At 37.6% G+C, this 24,165-nt stretch overlaps 1 protein-coding gene across 1 annotated transcript in view; it reads left to right on the top strand.

The window, feature by feature from the left end:
- LOC129244190 (uncharacterized) overlaps window positions 1-24,165 on the top strand; it is a 146,133-nt gene that overhangs the window by 50,859 nt on the left and 71,109 nt on the right. Inside the window, 1 exon segment of the mRNA XM_054881803.1 lies at window positions 2,651-2,792. Within this exon segment, the coding sequence (XP_054737778.1) occupies window positions 2,651-2,792 (142 nt within the window).

The raw sequence follows: 24,165 nt of genomic DNA, 5'->3' as shown, positions 1-24,165 counted from the left end.
ATTTTGGTATTTCATTCACGGAGATTCAAATCTGATCACTACTGAATGATAGTCATACACCAACCCATTCGGCTACGGCGACTACCACTGTTACGGATGTAAAAAGGGGGAGAGAGAGAGCGACCGAGCCCCGATTTTAGGGCTGAACCAAGCTTCGGTCGATTTCAGGCGAAGCTGCTACGCTCCTTGCCATTACATTTTCAACCCGTCACTTATTAAAGGTGTTTTTATAGATTACTGAAAAGTTGCATCGATTGCACCGATTGCGCGGATTTGTTAATCAGGTAATAAACGATGTAACGAACTATAGACTCATGTCTAAACTTTATAATTGCTCAAAAATTTTCGAATAAATTGTCAAAGGAAATTATTTTAAGGAAATAGTAGACCTGCAAGAGCATGGATTTGACTATGGACGTTGGACGAATCTTGCTTCATTTTCGCAGTTCGTAATATTATATTATTTCAGAACGGAAAAGTTCGACTCAGTTTTCGTATTTTTGTAAAAATTGAAAATGCTTTTTTTGCCACATCCGGGGTACCGCAATATAGTATTCTTGGTCAAATTATTTTTCTTTTTTTTATTAATGATAAAGGAACTTTTTTAAATCACTCCAAGTATCTGCTGTATGCGAATCATACAGATGATGCGGAGGTATTTGTTGACAAAATATTATAGCTTCTATGTGATGGTGTTGGAGACAAGCCATGTTTCACTTCTGTAAAACAATACTGACTTCCCACATGAGCTGAATCTTCATCTGCTCCGCCGTTTGTCGTTAAAGTGCAGCCGAGGTAGCAGAAGCTTTCGGCAAATTCCATCGGGCACCCGTCAACGATTATATATCTTGCTTTATTGTGGTTGACCTCATTGCCTTTGTCTTGGCGATGTTGACCTCCAGTTCGACAGTTCTCGCCAGCGTGACTAGTCTGTCCGTCTCTTTTGTGCAGGGTCAGTTTGCTCATAACGTCGTCTAGGACGAAGAGAAGGGGCGACAGGGGACAACCTTGCCTTACGCCTGCGTTGAGGCTGAATGAGTCGCTGATGGTGCAATTGTAAAGCACTGCCAGTTCGGAGTTCTCTGATGAGGCAGATTACCCTTGCGGTCAGCCTACAGAGTAACTTTGTTACCACTAAATCGTACTCTAATCTATGGTAGGGGCTCTAAAGATCCGTACGCAAGACACATTTTATTCAAGTCTTTAGTGCGATCGAAGTTGGAATTGTTTTCTATAATCAGTAATTAAATCTATCCAACTTTTCCTATCGAATTGAGAGTTTCATTCATTTTGCTTTCAAGCCACTTTATTTGTTTGTACCTTTGACATCCGATCTATACTGCATGTTGTATGCTTTTTGGAATGAAGTCACTTGAATGGAAGAAAACCCTTTAATTGCAGTTATTTGTTTATGATACCATTTCTGATCTCATTGATTGGGCGGAAGTACTTGAAATGATAAGCTTTAACGTTGTGCAACGAACACTACGCTGCAGTTTCCATTTATCGTGAAGTTAATTAAAGCTAACTATAATTTTTTGGCCCTATTGCAAGTCCTCTCAACGAATTCAATGGAACATTCAGCAGTGTTAGTTTAGATTCTGTTCTCCTGACGTCTCGATTTGGTTTAATGCTTGCATCTTTAGACTCGTAGTCATACATTTTTAGTTAGTCAAATTTGTTAATCCAGTCTGTAAGGTTTATACAATCTTAGAGTAAATGAATCGGCCGTTCGGAATCAGCATATTTTGCCTCCATTTGGGGAAGAACATTAAGACGCGCGCCACAAATAGGAGGAGGATCTCGGCCAAACACTTACCAGAAGTGTAAGCGCCAATCATTTGTTCTTTTTTAATCAAATGACAAAGTACAGTTTTCCTGCTTATACACGCACATATCTACTCATTTAGATGTATGTGAGATATTTGTTATTTTTAGATTTCAGAATTTTCTTTCGCACAACCACTCATTTACTTGTATGCACTTTACTATGTATGTATGTATGCAATTATAAGTGCTCGCATTATATTTTCGTCCATGCAGTCAGTCCTTCACACAACCATACCTACCATTCACTTATGCATTGACCATATGCGGCCACCAATTCAACTTTCCAAGCGTCAATTTTTGTGCCAATTAAATTGCATATACTCAGCGGGGTCGCAACGGATTGTGTTACGCTGTCCTGCCTTGATTTCCTTGTTCTGTCCTTTGCGGCGTTTTTGTTGTGTAAACAAATATTTGTATATTTGTCCTCGCAAGTAGCCAGATCCCGCTGCTTCAGTAACTGGCGCGCAAGCTTAAGCACTCATTTTATTTATTTCCCTCATTGGTTTACTTCGTTCGTTCGTATTGTACCGATACACCATACCCGCCTCGCCTACAACCCGTTGGCGACCTGCTACAAGTATAGTATATGTAAATATGTTGCAGCCATGACCCACTTTGGCGTATTAGTAATTTAATTTCCCTATTTTTATTTGCAACTACTAAGCGTGTGCTTAGTTTTATTTATAAAATTATATGTATTTGTATTTGTATTGCGGTTTATATAAGTGTTGGTATTTCTACTGCGCTCTTACATTGAGAGGTTAATTTAATATAATATAATTTTTATTAAATTGTCTTTTTATTTTCAATCAATTTGCAGGCACCATACCGGCCACTCCCGAGAATATAACCGTTACTTTCCTCACACCCACAACCGTACGCGTATCCTGGCAAACGATGATCGATTTGAATGCGCATCCGATTGAGAAGTACATTGTGACATATAAACCGACGGATGACAGGTATGTAAATTAGGCAAACAGTAGAAGGAGAAGAATTTTACCCAAAGCACCTGACAGCTGTTTGGTTTTGAAATGTAGAAAGTTCGTAGAAATGCAGATTTTAAATGGCCAACGTGTAAATGCAGTATTTCAGTAAAAAAAAAAAATTAAAAAAAAAATGCCATTGCTAGTGAAGTTAACCCAAATATTTACTAATTTTTAGCATGTGTTGTAGAGAGTGCTGTGTCGCCGTTTGTTCTTAGCCGTTTATTGGTACACCTGCTATTAACACTACTATATTTGTCATGTAATATGTTGCAGCGTTGTTGTTGTTGTTGTTGTTGTTATAGTAACTTTTCAATGCTTTATCACTTTTTATCGTGCTTTGTTATGGTGTACATATGCATACATATACATATACATATACATATACACCTTATTGTAGTTACGCTTTTGCGTGTCGTAGTTGTTGTTTGTCGTCACTGCATGCAATTGCCTTTTTCATTTGTTACTCTGACATTTACAAGTGGCAACACGTTTGTGATATTTTTATATAAAGCTTATTATTGTTGTTGCTTACATATATCCGAAAACAGCAAATTTTGTTGGCTTTGTTGGCTGGCATTTGTTTGGCTTGACATTGGCGCTGATACTGGCTGTTGTGGCACGAGTGCCACTTTTATGACCCGACAGCCACGAAAATACTTTGTCGCACTTGAGTGCACGAATTTTGTTTAAATTGCATTTCACTTCGTTTACCCACTTGCCGCATTTAAGGTACGCCAAACGGATACCATGTCATGCCCATTTAGCATTGTTTTTGCGTTGGTACTTTCATGTAAGTCGTTTAAGCAGGATTAACCCTTGATGTGCCACGTATGGAAATAATGTAAGCTTGGCTAATTTTGCGGGTACTGTGCGTGAATTTCTAATTTAAAGAGGTCACCAAGTTTTAAGCTTTTTCAGTGAATTTTTTTTAAGTAGCAAAATTATGTTTAACTGGACTTGCTGTTTACTTAAGGTTCGTAATAAGCGCGGAAACTGCAGTTCACAATTTCCATCTTAAAAGAAGAAATATATATTTGTAATGCTTACATTTCTGTTTACAACTGAGCTTTCTTTTGCTGGATATGTAGTCCATTTAGAAAACTTTGAAGAAAATTAGAATAAATAGCCTTTTTCGAAAAAAACCTAAGAAAAATTATTTTATTTTTCCAAATGTCACATTTTATACAAATACTATTGTATAGTAGAATACTACAATATTTACGCAATAAAATAACGAGTTTTTGAACCATCTAATGTGAAATCTCTTCTAACGAACACCTCTATTAGACGGATATTTCCTTTGTGTGGAAACTTTTTCCTATACCAAGTTTTAGGAATACATTTTGGAACAAATTACACTCTCTTAAGTGGACACCCTCTTGGCAGGACGCATACATTTATTTTTCATAAAATTGACACAAACACATCTGACACATCTTATCAAAAGTCAAACAAAAACCTCTGTTGAGCGAACTCCTCATAGGCGTATAAAATATAAAAAATGTGAGTGAGCTGCTACTTACTTACATACATACTTACTAAATGGAAAAAAGAAACTTCCGGGTAAAGTGTGTTGTTTTTTCATGCACACATTTAGTTTGCTTTGCGCAGTGATTTGATACTATTTTTGGACAACGCAGCGTTTTCCTCTTGTGATATACGTTTAAAGAATATCAAATTAATATTTCTACCTAGTATTTAGTACTACTTCAGTTTGCCAACCTTTAGATCAAGAAATGATTCCAAATTTTAAAATTTACTATCAAAACCTTTAGGGTAAGCATATCTTGGTAAGCCTAAAGGCTGGTTTGACTAAAAGAATTATAAATGTCTTAGAGGCAATAGATTTCGTAAAAGAATTCTGCGTAAAGGTTCAAACGGAGACCATAAAAAACTCTTTCCACAAAGCAGGGCTTGTCAAAAACAGAAAAATGTCTATTGAGGTCAAGCCCGAAGGGGACTTACTGCTAACAACGCTGGCTTCGTCATTTGAGTTATCAAAAATTTTTGGGGAACCTAATTCAAATTGTGAGGAATTTATAAGAATAGATAATAATAGAAAACCTAGATCTCGGCTAGGATTTTGCTACTGATGAAAACATGGAAACTATGGACGATAATAATACTGAGACGGAGAGTATTACCGAAAAATCGAATGAAATTTTATCAAACGAGACGGCTTTGAATGCAGTTTAAAACTTAAAGCGATTTCGCAACGACGACTTGACTGCTACTAAATTTAGTTTTATGTAGTTTATTAACTGAAATGTAATATTTATATATTATATATTACTATTTTTATTTTCGTTATTACTTTATATGCACTTATGCACATAAATGAAATACGCAATATTGAAAAAATATATGAACACTTTTGTTTGAATGATATAATATCAATTTTTTTTATTCAAATAAGAAATAATATTCAATTAATTCAAAAATTAAAAAGTTCTAAAATAAGCTATCCTTCTCTTGAGCTGAGATCCTGGGCTCCGGGTGAGTTTAATGGGTTCGCTAGCCTCACAGAAAATTACTAATCTAAATTTTTTTTCAACTTTTCATGGCATAGATTTCAGTAGGAAAAAATTCCAATATGCTATAATTTCTCATTTGTTATGATAAAGGGTGTACCGTTGGAGCCACCTATTCGAATTTACTTTTTATTTTGGTAACGCTGTTCTTATATTCGAGCATTAGGGCTTTTCCGCGACGATTTTTTCGGACACGCAACTATTAAAAAATATGTTACGAATTAATTCAGCTGTTATGTTATATAACGGTACCATGTGCAATGTTATTTCAAATTCAATGTGGCTGCAATCTATTAATACGTAATCAAACATGTACGCATTTAAAATGAGAGAGAATGCAAAGAAAAGCACTAGATGAAAATAAATATCGTAGTATGATAGAAGCCAATTTTTACGAAGAACTTTAGGGCTGATTCCACTTTTTATACCATTTTCTAAAACTGATTAATTAGAATAGATTAACTGAAGAAAAACTAACTATGCGACCGAATGGATGTGTTAATTTTTACTATTTACTATATTTTACTATATTTAGCGTTAAATCCACAAAACTGGTTTAAATTTTGCTTTGCGTGAAGTCAAATATGTACCTTCGTAAATTTTTCTCCAATTTCCTTGAAATTTCTAAATCCAATCCAAAACGCTGGGGATCCTAAAAATTATTGTGAATTGAAAATTCACGCTTGCATTCGTATGTCTTTATCCCATTATGGTAAGATAATACGATCAACGCATCCCGATAGATGATTTTTCCTTCATAGGAGGGTTTTCTGACAACAGATGACCTCAAGAAGTGTCTATACCTTATGGTATCATGCATAAAAATTTTACTCTTGTTAAACTGGAAAAATTGAGTTATCTCTAGTTGTAAAAGCAGGTAAAATATATAAAAGTGGAATTTTTTTTTAATTGGTGCATTATTTTAGTGACTAAAAGTGAATAAATAACATATTTATGTTGCGAAGTTCTGCCCATTTTTCATTTCTACTTTTCGCATTCTCAAGTTTTTATGTAATCGATATATACAACGTTTTGAAGAAGAGCTGAAATCAAACCCTAAAGCGTTTTGGAAGTATATACGTTCGAAGAGAGGCTGCATAAATATTCCTACCTGCATGACCTACAATAGGAATTTCTCAGCGACCTTATGCGACTCCGTAACTATGTTCGCAGATTTTTTCAAGTCAAATTTTGTTTCTAATTTTGAGTTTCTGACATGCCTTTCGATATTAATGTTCCGCGAACTGTCGAAATTGGTTCGATATATGTGACTGAAATAGGCACCATTAATGGCATTGCTGCTCTTCAGCAGTAATTGAAAAATGACCTGGATGGGATTTCCTTATTTTTTCTCGTCTAATTACGTGCCATTAAATCTCATTTTTAATCTATTAGTATGGAAATAAAAACGATGTTAGAAATTACAAACCTATTTCCAAACTCTTGGATAAGGTAGTCAACAATAAACTACTGTTTTTTCTAAAAAAAATAATAGACCAGCGTCAGTATGATTTTGTCTGTAGGCGCTCCACAGTTACCAATCTCATGGTATTTTAACAATACTGTAGCTCTTCTTGCCAATTGAATACACTAAATCCTATACTTTTGTAGCTTCTTCAAGTGTCCACAGCGGAGTATTATTGGTCCTATTCCCTCTTTATTAATGCCATCGGGGTCTGTTTTAACCAATGAGAGTTTTTACTCCAATACTGTTTAGCAAGTAACTTTCCAATCGGATGCTTCTTAAGTGCAGCAAAATTAAAGCAACCTTTTCGCTTCGAGTGCCCAAAATAACCTTTCACTTAATATAACGAAATATTTTTCATCTCACCTTTTTTAAAATTGAGATTGTTATTCCTTCCTCTTATACTTTATCAAATGTTGTACGCTCTAAAGTTTAACAGTTTTCTGATCTGGTCGAGACATTTGACTCTTGTTTTACATTCGTAAATCATGCTTTGATGTTTAACTTTATTTGAGGTTTGTACTTTGACCTCACTTTGTGCGCTCTTCTCGTACTTATCACAGTACTTCATCCAGACCTAGTTCCCTTATTGAACTTAAAATAGAGCTTGGTTAGGCTGAACGTATGTGCCTTTCTTCCCGCAGCAAATGGCCGAGATGTCTCAAACTTCTCCGCGTTATAGCACTGCATTCAAGGAGAAGGTTCATTGTAGTCTTCTGGGATTTGGTCGTAGAAGCGAGAAGAATCATTGGAACGTGGGCATTCTCAGTTTATTCTTGGAGAGAGTTATGAGTTTTTTAAACCTTTATTAGTTGTAGCAAGGAAGGGCTCGGCTCCTATTAATGACGAGGCCGCAACCTCTTTTGCCAATGTATCCGTTACTTCATTCCTGGCTATACCCTGGGCTCTTGAACCCAAATTAGCCAGATGCGATTGTCTGTTCCTAACAGATTCAGTTTCTCGATACACTCAAGGAGCAGGGAGGACTTAATCTCACAGAATGACAAAGCCTTGAGTGCCACCTGACTGTTGCTCAGACTGATGCTCACACCTGCGCTTGGAAGATTCTTGGAAAACTACCCATCGGGGCTATATATTCCACCGCCTATGCCTTCTGGTGTCATCAAGCTATCTGTGTACCAGTGCAGGGAAGGAGTTTCCTTTCAAATGCTGATGTATTCCAGTTTACCTTGACTGAACTGCCCTTTCTGAACTTCTTTCTGAATTTGATGACTTTAGTAGCTGGGTAAGTGGGAGCTGCAGACTCAGCAATTCATTGTTCTTAGATGACATCACTTTTCCATTACCGAAGCCTTCCCTAGTAATATTCAACAAAGTATGCTTGGCTGATTGCTGAATGACTATGTATATGGAACAATGTCAGCTCAAGCGTCACCTCAGTCGCAGTTGTAGGGCAGGTCCACATTGTTCCCGGGATGCATACGCATGCTAAGCGCTGAAGCTTAGTTAGAGCTGCGCGCACTGTCGAGAGAGTGCCTCTCGATGCCTTGAATTACATGAGTTGGTAAGGCAGTGAGTTATACCAGTTTAATGAGCTATAGCCATACTCGATACCGACGAATCTTGCTCGATAACTTTGTTGTTGATTTCGCCTGCAAATTTTTCGTTAAGTTAATCGAATTTAAAGATAGCGAGAGGAAAAATGGCGAATAGAAGAGGCCTAAAATCCATTTAACTTCAAAACAGTCAAATCAAACTGCCATAACTTTGATCCTATTACGTGGGCTTTTATTGAGTTAAATAGTGTCTATGGACTACTTGACCTAGATTTCGCTATGCACGCACAAACACGAACTGTAACACTTGAGAATTACCACCCTGATTTTTACTTTTACTTAAATTTCCATGTTTTTAATTTCGTACGAATGTCCATACATGACAACATATTTCTAAATAGGAAGGTTCTTGTTGTTAAAAGTTAAATCCCAGAATACTTACAACCGCTGATCGCTTCAACAATGCAGTAACACGACCTCAAAGAACAAAATTAAAAAGTTGAAAGTTTCGTCTTGTGCCCATCTAAAGCCTGCAAATATTGACGCAACAGAAGCCCAAAGAGGAACATACAATATGCAATAATTTGAGTTTCCTATTTGACTTCCAACGCTTTGCATTACAACTTTTCCAAGTTGTTGGCCCGAAGTCAGCAAAAAGCAAGAAAACAAAAATAAAACATACCCACACACACACATGCATACACACAAGGCAAAGTAACTCAAATAATAGAAAGACAAAATTGCACCAAGGATAACAGAGAATTAAAGTACTGAGTGGGCATGAAACCAACGCTTACAGATTACTAGTGTAGATTTTTCCTTTTTACTTGAAGTCCCCTGGCCTGCCTGAATGAGCGTATGATGGGCAATTCGCTGGTGACCGATTATTTATTCTATTTTTGAAACACTTGTACCTACGCTACCTTCTCTGTTTACTTACTAGTGACTCACTTTAGCAGGTCCTCTATGTGTGTATGTAATTTCATGCAGACCCTGAACTGAAATGCCACAACAAAGGCACAGACGGAGACAAGACGAAAAGTTCGAGCAGACAATGGGGGTTTAAAAGTTTTGTGTTAACTACCATCAAGGGACAAATGGCAGTGTGATGGTATAGAAGAAGGAATTGAAAACAAACAAAAAACAAAACAACAATGTCGTTAGGGTTTGAGGTTGGTTAGTTGCAATTGCAACACAATATTTACTAAGACGATATGAGAAAAGCAGCTAAATATTATACTTAGGAGCAAAAGCAAAAGAAGAAGCGTAGTCCTTCATTCAAGCGCTTGTAGTTTATTGGTGAGCAAGAGTATTTTGTTGCTTATTAACTACTCGCACATAGGTAAAAGTGAAACCTCAACGAAAAAAAGTTCAGCTATGCCAACTACAGAGTGGACACTCAACGCTATGGTTCTCCCTGCAACTACTATAACTTGTACGCTGGCCAAGCACAAACAGGCAAACAAAACGCCGTTTGATGGGTGTCCGTAAAATGCAAATATTTTGAATGCAATTTCTTTGGTATTCATCCACACCCAACCAACAACCTATTATTCAGTAAAGAATGCAATTTGCAATTTTGCACAATAAAATGATCAGCGTCATCGTTCCTCGGTATTATTTATGCATAAAGTCATTATCAACAAAATTATATATTAGTAAGCACCAACATAATACTCGTCATCATCACTGTTCTTATATTAAAAATTATAATCCTCGTAATCATATTTGCCAATACGCTTATTTATCTTAACCTGCGATTGTAGCTGCCACACACTTTCAACTTTTCCGTGGTTCCGGCAGTTTTTATTTGTCACCACAATGGTGATGAAGTGGGCTACACTGAAAAAAGACAGCAATGGTATAAATGTATACATCCTTTTAAGATTTCCTTAACCGAATGAATTTCCTGCCATGGAAAAGTTTATCAGTAAAAAAAAACTATCCGCTGTTCCTTAAGGAGGCTTTGCACGAAAGTGCAATGAGACAAGGTCTTTCCGTTAATCCGAACAAAACAACCATGGTCTTGTTTACAAGAAAACGGAAATTGGATGGACTCAGTCTTCCAACACTGAAAGGTGTGACACTAGGTCTTTCCAACGAAGTTAAATATCTAGGAGTAATCTTGGATAAGAAGCTGACTTGGGAGACACATTTCACTGAAGGTGAATCGTGCATTGAAGATTTTTCAGCAATGCCGTAGAGCCTTTGGCAAAACCTGGGATCTGAAACCTGCTGTGGTCCTATGGATATACACAGCACTTATCAGACCAATCATCACTTACGCTACTGTGGTCTGGTGGCGACGGAGCATGGTTAAGTCCACAATCCGGTAACTATACAGGCTGCAAAAAAGTGTACTATATGTTTATGCATCACGGGTGCCATGAGTACAACCTCTGGTGATGCCCTAAATGCTATGCTTGATTTGCTCCCCCTGAATCTTAAGATACAACAGGAAGCAATAAAAGCAATGTGTAGACTCCATAAATATGGTTTCTGGCACGAAGATGGAATTCGGGACACAGAGAAATCTTTAAGTTGCTGTCGGAGCAGTATCCACTGTTTTTGGAACCTAAAGATGACCTGATACCCACACTTTCATTTGGAAGAAAATTTGATGTCGGATTTTCACTGCGTGAGCAATCCATAATGCATGCGGGGAGGTTTGACAGACATTTTCTTTAGTCTTTCTTGGGTCCAAGAATAAAATAGGGTCTGGAGACGGATGGTACTTAAACGATAGTATTAAGTATCACTATGCTATGGGAGGAATGGCAACTGTTTTCCAAACAGAAGTTTTTGCCATTCTAAAAGTAACCGAATGGATAATCGAGAGGAGATGGAGTGGGAAACAGATTGGAGTCTTCAGTGACAGTCAGGCTGCATTGAAGGCCCTGGAGAACGCGAAGCAAACCTCAAAAATTGTTCAAGAATGTAAGAAGAAGCTTAATTCTGTCGCAAGACAAAACAGGCTTGTACTTATATGGGTTCCGGGACACTCCGGTGTTCAAGGAAACGAAATTGCCGACGAATTGGCCAACCGTGGATCAGCGATGACCCCACAGGCGCCAGAGCCAATAATCGGAATCAGTTCCGCAGGAATCAAGAATTAGATCAGCGATTATGTAGGCAATCTACATAAAGAGCGATGGTCCGGTCTAGAACGCTGCAGAACTGCAAAGTGTTTTGTGACAAGTCCGAACAGAAAACTGTCAAACTTTCTACTAAAACTTAGAAGGAAAGACATTCGGTTGATGGTCGGCATCATTACAGGACACAACCCATGGGGTCAGCATGTGACCACCATTGGAATCATCGAGGACCCGGCATGCCTGTCATGCTTGGAGGAGGCGGATAGCACTGAGTACTTTCTCTGTGAGTGTCCTGCCTTTGCTAGAGCACGGCTATGAGTATTGGGTTCCGATGTTATGAGAATGAGTCTTATTCGTTCTCTAAAACTGGAGGATATTTACAGATTTGACAAATTCTGTCTCTATTTTTTCCTATCTCTTTCTCTGATACTTTTCTCCTTCCCTCCTTGACTATCTACCCCCTTTCAGGAGCTTTAAATACAATGGGCTCTTTAGCCTGAGTGTTTCAGGAGCCACCAAATCTCCTGGTGCTCCTTGGCTCGACCTTTTCAAATTTCGATTTTCGATTCCGCTTCAAAGGAATATACATATGTATGCATCAGTTAGAAATGCCACTGCTTATCTGTTTGTATACTGCAACTGTCTAGTTCACATTTGTCGAATCTGATTAACGTGCGACACCATTTGCAAAAGTTATACATCTTACGTTAGCGAGTTACCTTTGAGATTAAAGTACTGTTGGTTTCGATTAAATGGTGGTCTTAAAAAAATAAAGCATTGCATACAAAGCCAGCATAGGAGAAATACCGTTTTGCTCTAACACTTGTTGACTGGATAGTTCATAGAAATGGATATGATGGCTAGCATCTATCACCATCATTACTAAGAATATCAATTTCCTACAAACCTAGGATCAATTTCCTAATTAATCTACTAGCATATTATACTACCTAGTACGCCGCTCTATTAACTGATGTTTGCTAACTGCTACTTAAAGCCGATGCAATTTATCCCTTCGGCTAACTGTTGTGTGTGGCGATAATTTTTGGCTGTTATTTTTTCGCATGCTAAGACCACAATTCTCCGCTAAATACAAACTCAGCTGTTTTATAAAAAAGGTGTTGCAAGTTTTTTTTTTGTCGGGACAGACTAGAAGTGCAGCACTCAGACACAATTAAGACTATTGTATTGCACACGGATTGCCTTTTTAATTTTCTTTAAATCTACTCGACCTCCGACGAAATCTGAGTAGATCTTGTGGTGCCAAGGTGCCTCACTTCTTAACACATCAGTGCCAAAGAACTCAAGCCTGATTCGAGCGAAGTGGCCCGTTATCAGTCCAACCAGTCTCCTACAGTCCCCTCTGCTTAGGGACAGGAGCAACTGCGACAGTCGGACGGACATGAGCGGCAACATCAACAGCCTGTGGGTTAGAGTAACCCGTTTGCCAGCTGTGGCTTTGATGGCTGCAGAAGAGAACGGTAGAATGGGCTCCGGGCCAAGGAAGTTAGCTTCAGAGCCCATTCTGGCTAAAGAGTCAAAGATCTCGTTACCCGCGATACCCACGTATCCCGGGACCCATGTTAGCATTAGGCTATTATGTCTAACGACATAGTTCAGCCTAGATTTACAGTATTCGACTGCCCTTGAAGTGGCTGGGGGGTTGTCTAAGACCATGAGCTCAGCTTGGCTGTCGCTGCAGACACATATAGATGTGCTTCTCCATCTGTTTTCCACAACAAAGTTTATCGCTTCTTGAACAACATACGCCTCCTCTTGAAACACATATGCATTCATTCCAAAAGCAGAGTGCACTTTTGTCCCGCTGAATTCCACGTAAACTCCAGAGCCGGAGCCGTGCTTGGTTCTTGAATCATCCGTGATGCGAAAATGCGAAATGCGAAAACAGTGTTTGCCGGGCTCATTTTCTGAGTTTGACCACAGTTTAGCCTCTGGCAGCACCACACTGTATCTCTTGTCAAGCACGACTCTGGATGGCATGGAGTCAAGTCCATGGCTACACTGTTATCCAATGCCGGACAGGGGCCGTACCAATTCCCATTGTGTTGAAAACATCAAGTGGTGGTAGACTAGTCAGAGACTGGGCCTGAAGTAGTCGGAAAGCTCCGCTTGTAAGCTCATAAAGCTCTGCCTCCTCAAAAAGGAGGATTTTTCGGATGGAAATTGACTAATTTTATCTGATGAAAGAAAATGTTTCTCAACAATCCCGGGATTTAGATCGACTGCGTTCGGGACTTTCAGAATTCAAAAAGGCTGATATCAGAGGACCTAGCAACTAATTGCAATATACGTACACCCTTTTTGGGTGTTTGGCCTAGCTCATCTTCCTATTTGTGGCGTCTTGATGCTGTTCCACTAATGGAGGGTCCTACAGTTTTAAGCCGACTACGAACGGCAGATATTTTTATGAGGAGCTTTTTCATGGCAGAAATATACTCGGAAGTTTGCCATTGCCTGCCAAGGGGCGACCGCTATAAGACAATTTTTTTCTTAATTTTGGTGTTTCACAGAGATTCGAAACGACCCTCTCTCTGAATTCCTAATGGTGGTCACGCACCAACCCATTCGACTACGGCGGCCGCAATTGCAATATATCTATGTAAAAGTGTTGCTGAGGTAAATACAGAATATTAAAATTGGAAATGAAACCAATTTATGTGCATTTAAAAATAATTCTATTAGAACGCATCTTGATACAATGGAAGTTCACATGTCATAGTAGAAACTTATTCGATGTACCCACCGTCAGCTACAATAACTTGCTCTCCTTAGAGTAAACACTTATTTGTCCATTGTGGTCATTACTTCCATGCTGGTGATTTTCAGTGCGTTTTTACGGTTTTTAAGCTTTTCGTAAACCTTTGCTTCAACCAGGGCATGCACTTAATGCACACGTGTATCGGCGATTTTCATGTACACTTCAGAATTTTTTTTATGTATAAAATATAGAGCTCGTAGTCCGCCTGTGTGAAAAACTTTGGATCAATTTTTAACCCTGTGTGCCGTTTGTGTGTTTGTTACAGTTCCGGAAGTTCCGATCATCTGATAGTTGCGCTACTAGGAGACGTATATTTTGACAATTGTTTTAAGTTCTGTTGCGCGAAAACGTCTTTCTGTATATTTCATCTTACGAAAAATGCAGTGCCCGACTCGAAATAACTTTTGTTACGTTTGTGGCTTATTCGCACCAAGTAAAAATTGTAAAAATATTACGAAAACAGTGGTTAATTCGTTTCAGAAAATATTCAAGACTGCTTATGTTCCTTACTTGTGCTATACTCCGGAAGCCGTGTGCGACTATTGCTATAGAAATTTATGCAAGTTTACTGATGGAAGGTCAACAATAAAGTACTCTGTACCAACAATTTGGCTACCATGTACGGAGCACTGCAGTGAACTGTGCTACTTTTGCGTAACTTTTACTCAAACTAAAGGGTACCAATACTTTCGCCGCAACAAAATTCGCTACGCTAATGTAGAATCGGTTATTCTAGCGGTTCTGTACTCACCAGAAGAACGTATAGCGGCTTCAAGATTTTTGATGATGTTCCCGAATTAAGGGATGGAGAACCAACAGTAGCATCAACAAAGCTATCAACATTTCTTGCATCGAATGCGAGATGCGGGGAACCAGAAGTATCGGAATTTGTACCAACACCCAGTGAACTTGGGACTGCAGTGCCGCATTTAGTAACGCAAGCCGACTTCAATGACCTTGTACGAGAAGAAAATTTGCCAAAGAGAACAGCCGAACTCTTTGCATCACGCTTTAAGCAGTGGAATATAGTTTCTTTAAAAGCATTAAAATTTTTAATGTAACAATTTTTAATTTTAATATAATAAAATTAATAAAAAAATTCGGGGTTTTATATCTCTATTGTAATGCGGAGTGAAATACCTTTCTTTTGATACCCACATCGGCATATCTCATGCAATTTTTTTTTCGAACAGGTGGCAACCCTGTGAAAAATTGTCAGTAGCAACACCTAGGTGAAAAGTCTGGAAATGTGATGCACTATCTGTGTGCCCAATTTCATTCAAATCCGTTAAGCTAAACCTGAGATCGTGTGGCTATACAGATATGCATACAAGAATTGCTCGTTTAAAGTTATAACATACAAAAAAAAAAAAAACTGTTACGTGTACATGAAAATCGCCGATACACGTGTATTTTTATTTTTTATCCCCTTTCCGAAAAAGTATATTTGGTTCATAGGACAGAATGTGTGTAACCCGGTGTAATTAATTGCGTTGTAATCTGTGCTTGAAAGTTTTCATAAATTTGGCGACCAATGATAGAGATCAGTGCTGTGCTACCTAGCACGAGTCTTATTTTCCTTGAGAACAGTTGCGAGGCCTTGCTGAAATACTTATTTTTCTGCAGCGGCTAGACGGTTCATCCACTCAATTATTTTCTTAGGACTTTTGTTGATACGAATCGATTACTGTACTGGAGTACTTATGTCCTGCTCTCGAATCATCGCTGCACCAACTATCGCGCTATTAATAGACATGTATGTAGTATAAACACTCTGACGACGGCTCTTCACGAAGTAGCGATAGCCAAATTTTTTTGTCTGCAAATATCGTTGTAAAGCCAGTTTCATAAATATTTTGGAAGCGGCAACAGCAGGCAAAAGAGAAAGATTTAGAAGTTTTGCGTTTTTATTCATTAAATATGAACGACCCGGAACTTGTTATGATATGACAGATAATAACATTCCTATTCTTTTAAATTAAAAAATCTTGTTTCCAGAAAAATTTTTTATTTTAAAAGAGGAAATAATATTGTTTTATATACATATTTAGAATTATCGAGTCACATCACATTTAAATGTATATGTATATGTAGTTATTTTATTTTATTTTTTATAACGTGAGATTCATAAACAGTTTTGTAAAATGTCATATTTCCTACTTCAGTGGGAACACTTCCTTTGCGAGTTGTCGCCAGCAAAATTACAAATTGATTTAATTTGGCGCCAATGACAATTGTCAGTTTTGCAGCCTGAAGGCGTGCTGTCGTAAAACTAATTGCGTTCATGAGAATGTGGGTATTTTACTATATGACAGATGGTGTCTGTCGTCACCGTCGTCAATTCTAATACACTAAACGCGAAACTTCTCTTTTGAATTCAGTGCCTCTCGCTTCTCTAAGCAAATCAGTATTGCCATGGGCTTCGTTCGAAATTTAGCAGTGGAGAAAGCGTCGGCTGATTTCACATTGTCTGCTATAACAATAGGTTACTGGCAAAAATAGCATCAGTTGACAGAAGAATACTTTCACTTTACTGTTTCGAACAATGGAAGATTCGCATGTGGGTTAATAGTGTTCGGAGTGAGATGTATTTTGAAGGTGATAATAAATAAATATGCATTAAATCAAAATAAAATGTGTCAATATATTTGTTTTATATCCTAATTGTATATTCAATAATCCAGCTGGGCATTGGTTTAAGCAATCGCACCGTACGGGCGTCGCTGCAAAGAGGATAAAGTTGTGGTTGTCATTTATGTGGTTACACGCCAGGATGAACTATGGAGAAATTTATTGCAGTACTTATAATTGATTAATCACAAAATTAAAGCGATGTTTCATGGTTAATGAACTGCCGATAATTTCATGGTAATTGGCTCGCTTCATTATTAGCATTATGACCTTGAAAGGCTGACAATTAAATAAGAGAGAGCGGATTTATGAAATGTATAGATGGGTAAGGGTGATATCAAACAAAAATGTAACTTGTTATAAAGAATTTGTAATTGGATAAGTAAATAAGCACAATCGCTTTATTAATGGAAAATCCATTAAATAATTAACTTCAAAAAGCTGATATTTACAACTTTTCCATTGCACGTATGCCACATTACGGTCACCCCAGACGACATCATTTACACCTTAAATTTCTAAAGCTTCTTTAAAGGGCGTACTTATTTGGCTCGAATGCTTTCGCTATACCAATTACCGATCGGAGGCAGCGTAAGGCTGTGGAGTTAAATGAGGAACACTTTATGAAAAAGTTTGGAAAAGTTCGGCGTACACGAAAGGTATGACAAAAAACTAAGATCCAGGGCTTTGGTCGACTATTTAATGTCGTGCGAATGAATACAGATGCTCCAGCCCTGAAAGTACTCGCATTCAATGCGTTACTCGTATCTGCTGGTTATGATAGGGGAAAGGAAAAGTGTCCTGCGTTAGAAAGCATAAGAAAAAAATGTGGCCCAATGTCATCAGTTGGCATAAGGGAAAATCAATATTTGATAAGGTTGATTGAACTTTTGTTTAATATTTGATTGGAGGTTCTAGCACCCCTTAAATTTACTTTCATTAGAAGAATATTATTACAGGTTTATATTAATTTGTTGATATAATTATTTATTACATTTGCCAGAAATTTTTAATTTCGCAAAAATATTTTCCATAATTTGGCTATTTACTAGTTAAGGTTATGTACAGTCAATCAAAAAAATTTGACACAGTGAATCTTTTACAATATCTAAAATGTTTTTCTTGCTAAATTTTTTTCGTTAATTTTGTATGGAATAGTTTTCAGTATAATAAAAACCATACAAATCGAAAATTCAAACTTTGTATAAAATTCAAGAAAGTTCATTTCTTAATCAATTCAATTTTTTACTCGGAATTTATAAATGCTCAAACAATGAAGCATAGAATGGAGGAATACGACTACTATACGACCATTCAAAGAGGATTTTCAGCAATTTAGCACTTGCGCACTAGAAATAAATGAGATATAAAACTTCATATCAGGAAAAAAATTACAATTCTAAATTTTGTTATGATTTTATAATTTTTTTTAATACTGTATAAAGTTTGAAATTTTGAACTCATTGCTTTTATGGCAACATGAACTATATTTTTACGCTCGGAATTTGACCTATCGATTTCGTTTACTTTGACAGCTAAAAAACGGTTCATGATGTATCAGAAATTTAGTTTATGGTTAAGTATTTCCAAAATGGGACGCTTTTAGCTAGAACAAAGTAGGAAAACATAAAAATCGCATATCGAAAATCGAATAAGAAGCCGACCTTTAGCAACATAGAAGTTGCGATTTGGCACCATTGTTAATCCTACCACCCACATATGATTCAAGAGTTGAAACATGCAGTCTTAGCTTCCATTGGTGAGATAAGTGCTGAAGGTCACGCAAATGTACCTGCTGACAAATTGGGTTAACAGAATGTCGAAACTAGTCGCGGTAGTCATTTGAATGAAATTGTACTCCATGTTTATATAGTAACTCTTTATTAGGCTGGGGAATAAGTTCGTAGCGTTTTTACCGAAGACTTTTATTTACACAAAAAACAATAATTACATCAATAAGTTGATCAATTACATATGTATTCGTTGTTTACAACATCTTCCCGCATTTTAACCAATTTTTTGATGCCTTTCCGCCAAAAATCGCCTGGTCTGGTGTCAAAGAAGTTGTTGAGCCAGTTTTTAAAGACCTCTTTGTTACCTTTCATATGGTTGGACAGTGAGCGGAAAATGTGGTAATTGGTCGGTGCAAGTCCGGAGAATACGGCGGATGCTAAAGGACCTCCCATTTGAGCTCTTGGAGCGGCTTTGACGACTTGTGCAACTTGGGGCATGGCGCTGTTGTGAAGGAGTATGGTTTGACATTTCGATCAGGTCTTTTCAGTCGAATAGCATCATTCACGCGATGTAGCTGAGCAATGTAGAGCTTTTTGTTGACTGTTGCATTCTTTTGGAGCATTTCCCAGTGCATCATGCCCTCTCAGTCCCACCAAACACTTCCTTGGATGAAGATCCGGCTTGACTCTCCACTTTGGCATATCTCCAAAAGTCATTCACTCTTTTCTTTGCTTCATTATGATTTATAGGCATCATTTCTCATCTCCCGTGATGATTCGGTACAAAGAGCACTGTTTATGGCCGCGTGTTGCGCGAAGGCGGGCGAGATGCTCAGAAACAATTTGAAGGCGACTTTATTTGTTTTTTTCGTTGAGCTCGTGAAGCACGCATGCTCTTAACTTTTCGGTAAATCCCATTAAGTGAAGGTGATTGAGAATCTTTTTATGATCGCAGTTGATTTTTTCCGAAAACTCACGACTGGCTTGGCGACCGTTTCTCCTTCAAGAGTGATTTGAGACGTTCTCAGAGGAATTTAGAAAGCATTCCGCTGAGGGACGTGCCATCAACGCCAAAATCGCCATTTTTGAATTTTACAAACCATTTCCGTGCTGGATGGCACCTTCTCCATGTACGTCGTAAATGTCCCGGGCTACTTCGGCAGCTTTTTGACTTCGATGAAAATCAAAGAAGAGCAAGTGTCGAAAATGCTAATTTTTGCCTCCAGGCTATACCATTTCTAATGGTAAATGAAAATTAATAAAAAAATTAAATAACTCAAAAATACAATTAACATAATTTTGTAGAGCAGAAAGAGTTCTGTGAATGAATACCTACTTGCTTTTGCCAAACAGCAAACAAATCGTTGTAAAATAAAATAAAATATAAAAACGCTTTGAGCTTATTCTCCAACCCAATAGTAAGTAAATAACCTGATGGACTAGCTTTGGCAAAAAAAAATGTCGAACTCGATACGAGTGTCGCAGATTATATTTTACGAATTAGCATTCGGGATTGCCGTGATCGAGATACTGCTTGGGATCGGGATCAAAAAGTTTATTCCACGCCTATCATAAGCAGTAACATGAAAATGCCAGTTATGTTTTCTTAAAGCCATAATTTGAAGTATTAATCATCAACATACCTATACATGTTCATATGCGCATATGATGTAGTTAGTTTTGAATAACACAACTCTTTAAAATCCATGAAGTACAAAAATATAATACCGTGCTTCCTTCCAGGCACATTTCTCCTTTCTAAGTTCTTTAAAAAGCTTGGAATAACCGACTTAAATTTATCATGATGACAGGCATTTCGTGAAAATCCAATTACAAACCACGTAAGAGGATTTTTAACTCCAATTTCAAAAACTGGCGAGCTATATGGAAATGTTAGATAAGCCCACTAGCAAAAGTCATCTACGATTTGTACTCGCATCATGCACGTACGAGTAAGTATGTTTAAGTGGATAAACACAACATGCACATCAATGGGAGTAAGTACATACGTGTGCGTTTGTGAGCTGGTAGCGCAACATTTCAAAATGTAATTTTCTAGGAATCACAATAAATTCCCTGCCGCCCAATTTTTCTTCAATTAAAGTCACACAAATCCACAAATAAAAGGTACATATTTGTATTCATATGTATGTATGCAGGTATATTTGTAATGTTAGGTGAAATTGGAAAATCCTCCCGAGGCACATTTATTAATTTCAGTTATTGCTTTTTCGGCAGATACGAACTATTTTCGCGCAGATTTCTATAGAAGTGTGGGAATATTAAGTTGACACTCGTTTTGCAATATTTAATACTTCTTCTAATCAATACTACTCTGCTGCTCTTCACTGCTGGTCTCAGTAGGAGCGCTGCATATTTGAGCTGGTCGGCGAGACTATTTTTATTTAATTTGAAAATCCTCAACAACGTACCTGTACAACATCAGCAGGATAAGAACGAGCTTATCTTTTAATTTGGCATGCATAAAAATGTGTGTTCAAGGTAAACTTGAATTTTAGGGATGCTGTAAGAATAAGTAAATAATACATTTTATTGAAGCTGGTCACCTTTTGACTATAAAAAGCGGTTTGCGAGGCCCAATACCATATCAAATGCTGTTTTAGGTATGTCGCAAATCTGCTGTTACTTGAAACTATAATAAATGTGCAGCTTTTAGGCATTATAATCCTTTGATAGTCTACTACCTACCTATACACTAGCAAGGTTATAGTGCGACAAATATTTCTTGGTATATTTTCTATTCGGATGAAAATGCAAGCTAAATAGTCGATAAACCATCTCCCTTTACACTGACGGGTCGAAGATGCACTGGGATATTGAACCCGTTATAGATTTGAAGGAGTCGCTCAGACACTTGGGAAACTGCATGCGTTTCTTCAAAGCAGAAATGCTGGCTATATAAGAGTATTGACAAATTGCGCTACCAATTGAGTAGTGACCACAGAGCAGTAATAGTTAAGAGTTAGACCATAGAGTAATAGTTAAGCTATGTAAATTATAATTAAACTCAATGCATCATTTAGTCAGTATCTGCGTTTTTTCTGTGGTCTCTCCGGACATGAGAACACAAGCGGAAAAAGAGGACTAAGACAGGAGTGTTTCGGAGAAATCCGACATTGCTACAAAAAGATGATCAGATATTCTACAAGACAAGAATGGTAAGATAGTGCCCAGGATCCTTTTACAGATTCTGCCGTTGGGATAGTTGTGTAGCGAGGAAATTACCCAACATTTCGTGTGTAAGTCGTGGCATCTAAGGCATAGGCGCTTGAAAAGTATGTAGGGATGCTGGTAACAGACAAGGGGATCCATAACACACGTTATCAATAAATATGATATGTAAAAGAGTTAAAGTGCCGGCACAATGTCGCGCTACGAAAACACTACAATCATCCGGGCCATGAATTGCAAATGAAACTTTTAACTGAATTTCGATAAAAGGAGGCACATTTTTTATAGAATATCCTGAAACGACGGATTTTGGTTATTCAACGTCTTTCGATCAGACACGTCAACTTTTTCACGGGCTTAATTATTACCACCATGAACTTGATTCATTAAGTCAAAGGTTCCGGTAAAAGCTTTACTAAATTTAAAAAAAAATTTACTAAATTTACTAAGTAAGAAAAGGTTTAAAGTTAAATGACACACATTTGGCAACCAATAACATTAATATACTCTCTCTTCACCCGCAATTAATTAAGCAAAATATCACCTTATCCGAAATAGTTCCCTATGTGTTGAATGCTTCCCTCCGATTTATGGTGTGCATCTTGATATTCTTTCACAAATGGAGACACCCACAGTTTTACTCTGCCTCTGAACGGCAGATGGTATTTTATAAGAGCTTTTTCAGAAATACACACGGAGGTTTACCATTGCCTGCCGAGTGGCGACCGCTATTAGAAAAAATCTTTTTTACCTAACATTTGCTGTCTCATGACAATGGTGTGTTTTGAGTTTGGGTACTCGCAACTTTTAGTAGCAATACTAGTATCAATAATAGGCATGCAATGTAAGGGACATGCCACTTCTGCATGCCATTGTCTTTTACAAGAATCTTTTCGGCAGCAAAAATACACCCTCTATAACATGCAGGTGCCCTTTGACGGCAGCCATGTGAAAAAAGCACTCTTTTCTATAATTTTCGGTGTTTCATATTCATGAGTTGGTTATTTTAAGCATTACTAATTCTACTAAACCATGATAGCAAGCGCTGCGTAAGAATATAATTGAGGATTGCTAGGAGATTGGAGCAGAAGGGTAAACCAGATTCTTGCATTGTAAAAAGGATAAAGCGAATTACTCGTAACCTGCATCATAGTCTCTACTTTGGAAGCAATGGATTTCCTAACAGGTTAGTACCAGCAGCAGCTGTGGAGCTTGGAAAGGATTTGCGAATATGTACGTGTATGAGTATACTTATACTTATAAGCATACATTTGTTCTACACATGTTGGTGTAAATATATAGTATAAGCATAACTATCCTCTTCACTATTTCAAAAGGCCATATGCGCAAGGCCCATGTACTTGTGTTTTAGCAATGGCCGCATAGCCCAAAGCTGGGCACGTTCATTTAACCGAAACAAAGTGACATAGGAAATAAACAGTTATATGAGTAAAACTAGAAAAGAAACACACAAAAAAATTAGCTCACAGGCAAAAGCTTCTTTGCAGTAGCTTAAAAATTAATGGAAAAATGTCGTGGCAACATTCCGACACCTTCCGCCCGCCTTAGCCACCTGCCAGCTACATACATATGCCGGCTTGTGTGCTCTGCCACTTAACCGTTTGCAAAGTAGTTTTGAAGGCATTCATTTAGAGTTTGTATGTACCAACACAGATACAATTTATTTACGTGTAAACGGCTCTTTTACGAGGCTACTCCACGACCAACTACTGCGTCTAGTGTAGTTGTGTTTCGGCCATTTATCAGTGAACTTTAACGAAACTGCCTTTTCCGGCCAGTGTGATATTCTCAAGATTCGCCGCGACTTTAGCGTAAACTGCCTAGCTGCAGTTGGCGATGTGTGTAGGCAGTAGTTGTATTAATTGGCAGTGTGCAAATGTATTCGTAAGTGCTAGCAGTCTTATTGTTTCAGTTCGCTTTGGGCGGACATCACTTCTATGCCAATAATTTCTAGCAATAAAGCTTCCGACCCGCAAGCCACTCAAGCATTTAGATACGACGGATGAGCACAACCCAACAAATGCCGAAATGGTTTTTCTATAACATCTGAGAAATTTATAACGCTCAAATTCATAACTTACATCACTTTTCACTGGATCTCTAACCTTTGAGAAAATTCAAATGCTCACGTTGATAACTAACATCAGTTTAAATTGGAGAAAAGTGAAAATCTACTGTACTTTAAACGGCAAGGCCACTCATTTATATGCTTATAATGCGGCTACTCTGAAAAAAGTACTAGTGTGAAATTTGGCTGTATCTGTTTTGTGGTCGCCATAGCCAAATTAGTATATGCTTAGCTAACATTTGAAAATTCGTGAGTTCGAATCTCCGTGTATGAAAAATTGATATGTAAAAGTTTTCTAATCAAAACAAAAAATA

The sequence above is a fragment of the Anastrepha obliqua genome, chromosome 4 (genome assembly GCF_027943255.1).
Source record: "Anastrepha obliqua isolate idAnaObli1 chromosome 4, idAnaObli1_1.0, whole genome shotgun sequence".
In the NCBI taxonomy this organism is placed as follows: domain Eukaryota; kingdom Metazoa; phylum Arthropoda; class Insecta; order Diptera; family Tephritidae; genus Anastrepha; species Anastrepha obliqua.
The sequence above is the reverse complement of the archived record's forward strand: the minus strand, read 5'-3'. Positions and strand labels throughout refer to the sequence as shown.